Source organism: Cibotium barometz, chromosome 10, assembly GCF_041138505.1.
Source record: "Cibotium barometz isolate CiBa-2024 chromosome 10, ASM4113850v1, whole genome shotgun sequence".
NCBI classification, from domain to species: Eukaryota; Viridiplantae; Streptophyta; class Polypodiopsida; order Cyatheales; family Cibotiaceae; genus Cibotium; species Cibotium barometz.
In genome coordinates, this window is record NC_141055.1 from 14,156,251 (window position 1) to 14,166,036 (window position 9,786).

Below are 9,786 nucleotides of genomic sequence, written 5' to 3' on the forward strand. Positions count from 1 at the left end.
CCCCCTCCTCATGTGCTTCATGTGCACGCTTGCGTGCATGCACATGCACATGAACATATACACACATGTACAAATGAACATATGCACACATGTATGTATGTATGTATGTATGTATGTATGTATGTATGTACATACATACATATATGTAGGTGGGGATGAGCCATGAAATAATCAAGGAGGAAACTCTCTCTCTCTCTCTCTCTCTCTCTCTCTCTCTCTCTCTCTCCCCTCATGTGCACGCCTACGTGCATACGCACGCACGCACACACACACACACACACACACACAAACATACATGAACATATGCACACATGTACAAATGAACCCATGCACACACATGTACAAATGAACCCATGCACACACGTACAAATGAATACATGCACAAATGCATGTGCATGAATCATTGAAGGGGACGTGTGAGGAATGGAAGCTAGAGGTGACTTGTTGCAATTGGGGGAGGGGAAGTGTGTGTGTGTGTGTGTGTGTGTGTGTGTGTGTGTGTGTGTGTGTGTGTGTGTGAGAGAGAGAGAGAGAGAGAGAGAGAGAGAGAGAGAGAGAGAGAACTAGGATGAAGCCCATGTAAGATCCATGTACGCTCTTCATGAATTCCATGAGACTATGAATATTCATGAAGACCATGTAAGGTCCTAAACCATATTAAAAGAAACACCACAGCAAGATAAAGAAAGAAAGCCCTACTTCTAAGTTGGTATGATTATGTTGTTAGGACTTTGGAGACACATCAATTGTAATAGTTTGAGGATGAAGTTTGATTGTTTATGATTTTTGGATGTCCTAAAAAAGGGCTCTTCCATTGTGCAATGTATACAATGTATACGAGGATACAATGTGTGTTGTATACAAGAGAACACTCACAAGAAGTATAATCTTTCACAACACAAAATTTTAAAACTCAAATTGCACAATAATAGAGATAGAGAAGAATATTATATTACTAAAGTGAATAGATGGAAACGCCCCACACCTATGTGGTGCTACTATGGAGGGAGATTTAATGGTTGATCTAGAATTGCTAGGATGGAGGATGTATTCTAGTAAAGGCTAGGAAGTAAACTCATAGTAACAGTGCGTGGAGAAAGGAGTTGGATGTGTATCTATATAGGTATGTATATGTAAGGCAATCATGACATAACTGCGTAGGTCTGTGGTCACAATCGGTGTTGTCATCCTCATTATAAACTTGGCCCATAAAGATGAAGTGGATAATGCATAGCAATTCCCTCACCTCCCACGGCCATCCAAGTTCATCTTGGGACCTATTCGAGCCTAGGATAGGGTATCCAAGAGTAAAGTGTACTTCTTGATCCATGTTTGGATCATTATAAGCTAATGGTTAAGCGTAGCATGTAGCCTATTTATAAGTATGCCAAATGTAATTCAAGTTGTCTCTAAACCATGTGGCCTCTAGGGCCACCTTTGCATGTGAATACGAGGATTTTAGGGGCACCCGAGCTACTCAACCATGGATAGTCCCCTTAGAGTGGGTGGCATACAACTCGGGGGGATCACTCATAAATATGTAAGCGTAGTATGTGGGTTCAACAGAAGGAATTTTTAAATTCCCATTTTTACATATTTTTTACATACAGAAGGGTACCATTCAAAGGGGGTATTCATTGGTTGAATAGAAAAAGAATATGTTTTATTCATGAAAATTTCATAGATAAGGGATTTTTAAAATAGGCCTTGAACGCACGTGATACAGAGGGATTGGGTGAAAGCATGATAAGGTGGATTGAAAACCTATGTCCTAGACAATGGTTTACAACTGCTTGTGAAACACTTTTATGGAGAGTTGGAGAATTAAAACAGGGTTGTTTATTCTTGCTTCACATTTATTTTATCTAAAAGGCACTAGATAAATTTATAAATACACCTTATGATGATATTAAATCCACTAATATTAGTTGTTTTCAAGTGTGCTAGAACCCAATGCAACTCGTAGAAAGTGTACCACCTTATCATGCTTTCACCCGATTACTTTTAGTGAACCCCAAGCGTACAAACATGAGCTAGCTAGTGCCTAGATAATACAATATAAGGGTGGAGAATTGATGTCCAACATGAACAACCACCCATTTTTCTTCTTTGCAAGCTCCTCAAACTTTATCTAGATTAATGTTTGCTTTACTTATGTTGGGGTATGGTATTCTCCTTTTGCTATCTATAGTTTTGTGCACTTTGATTTCTTTGAGTGTTTGAGAGTTATGAGCCTATCATCTCTAGTAGTATTATAAGTGATGATCGCATGATTGCTAACACACTACGAGAGAGAGAGAGAGAGAGAGAGAGAGAGAGAGAGAGAGAGAGAGAGAGAGAGAGAGAGAGAGAGAGAGAACCATGGCGAGCCAAATATGACCCATAGGACCTTACATGCACTAGGTTATTAAGACCTTAGAAGTGATTATAGAAAATATATATTAATCAGCTTCTGTCACTTTGTGGTCTACAGATGCATTAGTTAAGGAATAAGGAGGGAATATAGTCCATTGGTTTGGGAGCATAGAGTTCTTAAATGATGAATCCTTCCTCCACCCACTTGTTGTTGCCTTGTGAGCTACTTGAACCTTTACGAATTTTACTTCCATATGCTTTAGTTATGTTGGTGTACATGGTATCCATAGCTTTGTGCCCCTGAGGGTATTTAATTACTTGAGAGAGAGAGAGAGAGAGAGAGAGAGAGAGAGAGAGAGAGAGAGAGAGAGAGAGAGAGATGGGGAAGCAATACGTGTCGCATCTCTTGTTTATGAAAAACATGATTTCATTTGAACAAGAACAGTGTTGGAGATGTGCAGTGAGGGCAAAAATTCGAAGGCAAAGTTGTTCGCTGTTTAGTAGCAAAAAAAGGAGGAGATAAGAACATGATCAATATGTGCCCCACATGATTTTCATTGTTGTATCAATGAAAAAAAGGTAAAGAACAAGATAAATATGTGTCCCTCATAGTCTTGAGATTGGATTGATTAATTAAGCACATATGATGTGAGCCATGACCTATAAAATTTATTTAATCCAAAATTTCTTAATTGAGTGGAATATCTATATTTGTGCATGGTTAAGTTACATAAAATTACAAGATCAATCGAAAATTTCTTAGTTGAGTAGAATATCTAAATTTGTACGTGGTTAGGTTAACATGAAATTACAAAATCAATAGATTGGAGAACGAGTGAATATGGAGTGATGTAGAGTTGGGACCATGGGGAAATAGCACTTAAGCTCCTGAAAACGAAGAAGCACCATAGTCTTTTAGGGGGTTTGCAAGTCGGAAACATGGAAAGGCTCTGGGATTTAAGCTACACCGTAGGATTGAGCCCAATGTCCACCACTTGTTTAGACATGAATTATCTGGAAAAGGGGGTGTCATCCAGTTGTGGTCAGGGTTATGGAAAAAGATAGGTTCAACTTAGCCTAGAACTTTGGTGGAGAAGGAAAATGACTAGTCCTCTTAAAAAAATTTCATTTTGCAAAAGTGATAGAGAAAAGGGCTTCTCAAATTGGTCAATGTCCTCTTCAACAAGGTTTTAGATCCGGTTCAATAAAAAGTATTTCCCGAACTCTGGTTGAGATGTCAAAATTGCAGGTTAAGAGCTTAATTGGAAATTTTTGCATAAATAGGGTAAAATAGGGCGAATTTCCGGTGGAGGGGTGAAAAATAAGTTTCACTGGCCACGTGCTGCGAATGTGTAAAGCGCCTGAGAGTATACCAACCCGCTTCTGAGCGCGCAAGCCTTGGGCACTCAACGGCTTCCACCATCTGGAGATCTGTAAAGACTGTAAAACCCCCCCCCTTAAACTAGGTACGTAGTGGAGTGAGCAATTAGCATTTTGAAACTGCCGTGCCGTTGATGCACTGAGGGCTGCGTCACGCGTGGCAGTGCGTGCCTCCTACCTAGTACACATCATCATGATACCTGGCAACGACCCAGGCTACGTGGCAAACGGAACGGGCGCTCCAGCCCGTTCTGTTCCAGGATCTTGTCCGCGGCCGGCCGCCCCGACGGCGGTCGGACGTCGAGAAGATTTCGGGCAACGTTGCAGGCGGTCAGGCGGAGGCGGCGTGGCAGCCGACACCGAAGGACGGCTAACCGGCGACATCATAATGCCGCTTTGGCATGCATGCACGGCGAACGCATTCTATATGTATTGATGAACCACCATGATCCATCAATCTCCATGTAGAGTCGTAACATGTTATGTGTCTCATCATTCGTGTGGCATCCATGATCCGCCCATAAGGACAGTCACCAGATGGGCAACATCCTCTCTCTATCCCACCACCACCATACATGAATGATGGATGGATGGATTCATATGGGAACATAATCGATCTTGTCGCATGGCATGCATTATCCATCATCCGACCAAGATTCATATACCAATTTACATGCCATGATGCCATCATCCTCTCTGTAGAGTACTCTTAACATCATCTCTCTGTAGTACTTGAACTCTCTCTCTCTCTCTCTCTCTCTCTGTCTCTGTCTCTCTCCTTGGAATCTCTCTTGGCCTGTTGGCTTCTTTGCGGCTTCAATGCGTGTGTCCTTTTATCCGATCGGCTACTGTTTCAATGCTCATGATTAAAGCCATTCTCTCTCTTCTGCACCCTTCAAAGTGCAACTGCGAGTCTGACTCTCTCTCTCTCTCTCTCTCTCTCTCTCTCTCTCCCCCCCCCCCTCAGACACACACACAGGCCAAGCACTTGTGTCTGTGCTGCCCACCATACCTTTGCAAGCTCCTATTCTCACTTAGAATGCTTAAAATTTGAGCAACCGTTTTTCCTAGAATTAACGCACGCACTCCTTTTGCTTTTTGCTGCCCCCCCCCTCCCCTCCGGCCGGCGTCTTTAAAAGAGCTAGGGTGGCGGACCTCCTGCATTGCTAGTGATCACCCCCATCACCTTTAATAACCTCTCAAAAAAGGGGGGAGGGAGCGGGGCTTGCAGCTTGCAACCTCAGACAATTGGCAGACCCTTCGCTACAAGCTAATTAGACCTCCTTGTGCTCTGCATCCTCACACTAATTCTACACGCTATACTAATCACGGATCTTAATAGCCCACAGGTCAGGAGGTTTAGTTCGCTTAACAAAGCTCATGCATATGATCAGGCCTTCTGTGTGGTGCAGCTGCTCAGTCTTTCTCAGCTAATTGTGGTACGCTAGTCTGATTTCATGTATCTGAATAGAAATGTTTTACAGAGCTCGCTAATCAACTTATAATTATGTTCATGATGCACACAGGTTGGTTGAAAGCATCTTGGAGCCTTATGGTTGAGCTCAATCACATGAAGAACCACACATTAACTGCACCGAAATGGTTATGATTTAGGTTGGTACACCCGCCCCTCTACCCCTTGAGTCTACAAAAGATTATATTGCTCCTTAGGATCTGAGCTCTGATACATGAAGGAGCCGGCTTTCAGAATTTGTGTATGAATTCCTGGAGTAAAGATGAAAGTTGAAGATAACAAGAGTGGTAAGGTATGTGAAATTTTACAATCAACAAAATGCTCGGCAAAATCACCCATCTATACTTGCTAAATCTTAGAAAAATACCTATCTATAATCAAAATGTATAGAGAATCATGCATCATTAATAATCATTAAATGTTGGGAAATTATTGTCAATTGATAATCACAAATTGTATGGATGATGACAAATGCTTTGTGGCATTAATTTTTGTCAGTTCTGGTCAAGGCTATCCTTGAAGAAATGGTTAAGTAGGAAGCACGAAGGGCAAGAGTACCACGCTGACAAAGTGGATGAAACAGACAGCGATCTCGAAGATGTCCAAGGTTAATTAGATGCTTGGTTAGATTAATCTAATGCTTGGTTAGATTGTCTTCTTGTAAGTAGGCAATTAATTGCGAATTTCAAACATAATATTTCGTTTTAGATATGTGGGATTTCGAATTTGAGCGAAGGTACAGCTGCTCGGCTGCAACAGAGTTTAGCCTTCCCCGCTCCTACTCTGCTGGTAACTTTAAAATCCTTTTTAAAATAAAACATCAATCAAAATCAATGTTCTTGCTCAAATATTTTTCAAGGTCCATGAAGATGATGAAATAGAGAGTGATCAATCAATCTACAGGTGTCCAGACCAGGCATTCCTCTGCTACTTTGATGCCAAAGGATTCTGAGATCTTGAAATCAAAGCTCACAGACATCCATCAATTCAGGTCAGATAATTTACACTTAAAATAGGGTGCAATATTTCACTTGAAAAAAAATAAATCAGTATACTATGCTTTATGCATCCTCCCACTTCCCTTTGCATGATCCCTCTTCTCTTTTGTCCTCAGAGTCTTTGTTGGTACATGGAATGTTGGAGGTAGGGCTCCCAATGACAAGGTAGACATAGAAGAGTGGCTGGGCAGCCTGAAGGAGCCTGCTGATATATATGTGATAGGGTAAATAACACTATCTTAGTTCAAAGTGCATTGATTGATGGTTTAATCATAAACATATGTATTATGTGTTGGCGAGCCGTTGCTCGAGTGGGGATCGTACCATGCTGCCCTAATACCCCGACACCTAATATATTATGCATGTAACTCAGTACAATATATATATATATTATGGATAGAATTATCTTAGCTTCATAGACAATCAAATATGCAGGGTAAAAATGATTTGTTTATATATATATATATAAACTGAGCTCTGATCAGCTGTCTCATAACCTTTGGATTGCAACCCACACTTGTAGGTTCCAAGAAGTTGTTCCTCTCAGTGCAGGGAATGTGCTTGGCTCTGAGAACAATATACCAGCTGGCAGATGGCAACATCTCGTTCGTCATACGCTTAACAAAACGCATTGCAACAGCAGTTTCAGGAGAAGTTGTAGCACCCCATCATCAATGTGGCATGAGTCTGCATTGGATTTTACAGACACTTCCAACCATGATTTTGGGGGCAGCAACCTCACATCTTTTGCTAGTAAAGGAACCCCAATGCTATCACCTACCTTGAACAACAGATCACTTCCATATAAGTCCTCTCAAAACCAACCCCGCTATTCTATGATTGCTAGCAAGCAGATGGTTGGTTTGTTTGTGTCGGTTTGGATCCGAGGTGATCTGAGGCGGAATGTCCGGAATGTGAAGGTCTCTTGTATAGGGTGTGGCCTCATGGGTTACCTTGGAAACAAGGTGAGCTCTCTGCAGAGGCTGCATGTACAGTTCTAGCTTGCATGTGACTCATTCTGAGGATAGGATACTTCACAGATACCCTAGGTATACTCTAAACATCATTGTCTCAATATTATGATGCAGGGATCTATTTCCATTAGCATGTGCCTCCACCAAACCACATTCTGCTTCGTATGCAGCCACTTGGCTTCGGGGCAGAAGGATGGGGATGAGATCAAGAGGAATGCCGATGTTGCAGAGATTCTCAGAAGGACCCAATTTCGCAGATCCCATGACTTGAATGGGATAGGCCTCCCAGAGACCATCTTGGAGCACGAGTAAGAATCGCTTGAAGATAAATCTGACATGAACTAATTATCTAAGCATAATGTAACATTGTAAATCTGCCCTTTGATGAGCACAATAATCTTGCCTCATGTGATGTATTTGGTGCTTTTAATCAGCAAAAATGTTGCTGAATAAACCTTGATTTTATTATGCAGCCGAGTCATTTGGCTAGGGGACCTGAATTATCGCCTAGCTTTATCTCCTAGTGTCACCAGATTACTGCTTGCCAGAGAGGACTGGAATGCACTTCTGGAAAAAGACCAGGTGAGATATAAGGCTAACTTCTATGTGTTTTTCTGGTTTAAAAAATTCGGGAATTATGTACCTCACAATTACATTGCTAGGTTGAGGGGATTTTGGCATCTAAACAGTTTTGTATATTGGTCTTTTAAGGTGATCTTAGCATCTAAACAGTTTCTGTGTCCTGGTTTTCTAAGGTGGACTTAACATCGAATTAGTAGTCAATGGGCATTAAGGTCTTAAAAGGTGGTCTTAACATCTGTCAATAGCTGGGCATTTTGTTCACTATATTCACATCTACATAATTGGACATTTTGGTCTTTCAGGATTGGACATGCATGTGATAACTTGGGCATTTTGGTCTAATAACTCTGAGGAATTGATATATGGCAGCTCCATATCCAACGAAGAGCAGGTCGTGTTTTCAGTGGGTGGCATGAAGGCAAAATCTACTTTGCTCCCACATACAAGTATAGGGCTAATTCTGATAGCTATACGCTTGAAAAGCTGAAGCTCGGAGAGAAGAAACGGACACCCGCTTGGTATGCAGTATATTAATTAATCACTAATCTTAAGCTTTAATCAACTTGTATACTACACACTGTACATTAAAGTATGTGGTATATTAATTAATCATTAATCTTACGCTGTAATCAACTTACACATGATGCACATGGTAGATTAAGTCAAGAATCTTACGATACGATTAGGGTTTTGACACGTGCTGCTGTATTGAAGGTGTGATAGGATCCTTTGGTATGGAAGTGGTCTTAAGCAGCTTGCGTACGTGCGAGCTGAAACAAAGCTTTCTGACCACAGGCCTGTGTATGCGGTCTTCGCTGCTGAAGTAGAAGTGTTGAGCCGACAGAAGCTCAAGGACTTCCTAGTATTCAAATCGGCTAAGGTTGAAGTGGAAGAATTGCTGGCTTAGGTACTCGATCTAATAATGTTATACCAAAACCGAGCTGCAATCTATATATATTTTTGCCTTTTTTGTGGGTTTTTAAAAACATTTTCTAACAATTAATCATGCTTTGTGCAGAGTTTAGAGCTGATGCCAAAAAGGGCTGGCTCTAATTAAGCTTCTGTGCACGCTCTGGACCTGCTTCACTTGAATTCAGCACGTGTAAAGCCCCATCTTTGTGTAACCTTAGCATAGATTAACACATGTAAGCCTTGGAATTGATGTGTTTTAATTGTTTTAACCTTGTTTTAATTGGTACGACCATTTCACGCTTGCAGTTATATGCATGGAAAAGGGCTGAAGCATACCAATAAAGGCCTCGTGTGAGCCTCTAATAACAAGCTGTAAGCCATGGAATGGACCAGTATCATGCCCTCATTTTTTTAACATTGATATTAACTCCATAATCTCTTTGTAACACATTCATTCTCAAACTAATCATATGTATGGGCATCATTTTCCAGCTATGGTGGAGAAAGGATGCTTATCGGATGGATCAAGAGGAACATAGTAAATACATGTTGCTGGCGATATGATTGATATCAGATAACCATTTTCTCATAGATGTTGGATTGAAGCTAGTGTGTGTGTGTGTGTGTGTGTGTCTGTGGAGAACCAATTTCTCCTAGCCCTCCCATTTAAACAACACCATGTAGAACTGTTTCTAAGAGAAAGTTTTTTACCTTAATTATTATGGGGACCTTATGATCACATTGAAGAGAGTTTTGTTCTACTGTTGGAGTCTTTAATAAAGAAAACTTGGTTCATCCTCCCTACTTAACCATGGGGTATATTGAAGAAATTTTTGTTGCGTGTTGACTTAATTTTAGCCACTTTTATAATGTGTGTTTAATTCCCCTTTTTGACTAAATAATGAAGTGTATTTCGAGGATGTGTCATGCTCTAATAATCTTTTTTTCAAAGTAAAATATTATTAAAGTGAACGATGATTTTAATGCGTTCACCTTAAACTCAATCCACATTCTGGATTAAATTTGTTAAAGTGGATAGTGGTTAGAAATCCTCCACAAATTTTGAAACTATGATTATGTATTTGCTATTTCAAAGATTTTTCTTAATACA

The 9,786-nt window shown here is 40.6% G+C and overlaps 1 protein-coding gene across 5 annotated transcripts; it reads left to right on the forward strand.

Annotated features, from left to right (window-relative positions):
* Window positions 1–4,705: 4,705 nt before the first annotated feature.
* LOC147634583 (type I inositol polyphosphate 5-phosphatase 4-like) lies at window positions 4,706–9,477 on the forward strand. Of its 5 annotated transcripts, none has more exons than XM_086803691.1 (15): window positions 4,706–5,174; window positions 5,262–5,349; window positions 5,444–5,501; window positions 5,708–5,816; window positions 5,918–5,998; window positions 6,113–6,200; window positions 6,324–6,431; window positions 6,731–7,172; window positions 7,296–7,489; window positions 7,655–7,763; window positions 8,133–8,281; window positions 8,478–8,670; window positions 8,782–8,865; window positions 8,982–9,047; window positions 9,168–9,477. In XM_086803691.1, exons 3-12 carry the CDS (start codon window positions 5,472–5,474, stop codon window positions 8,668–8,670), a joined length of 1,503 nt encoding a protein of 500 aa, XP_086659817.1. In that variant the 5' UTR covers window positions 4,706–5,174; window positions 5,262–5,349; window positions 5,444–5,471; the 3' UTR covers window positions 8,782–8,865; window positions 8,982–9,047; window positions 9,168–9,477. The 5 variants fall into 5 exon arrangements, with proteins under 5 accessions (XP_086659817.1, XP_086659818.1, XP_086659816.1 ...); XM_086803692.1 differs by having other exon boundaries at window positions 4,706–5,084; XM_086803690.1 differs by having other exon boundaries at window positions 4,706–5,349.
* The last annotated feature ends 309 nt before the right edge of the window (window positions 9,478–9,786 follow it).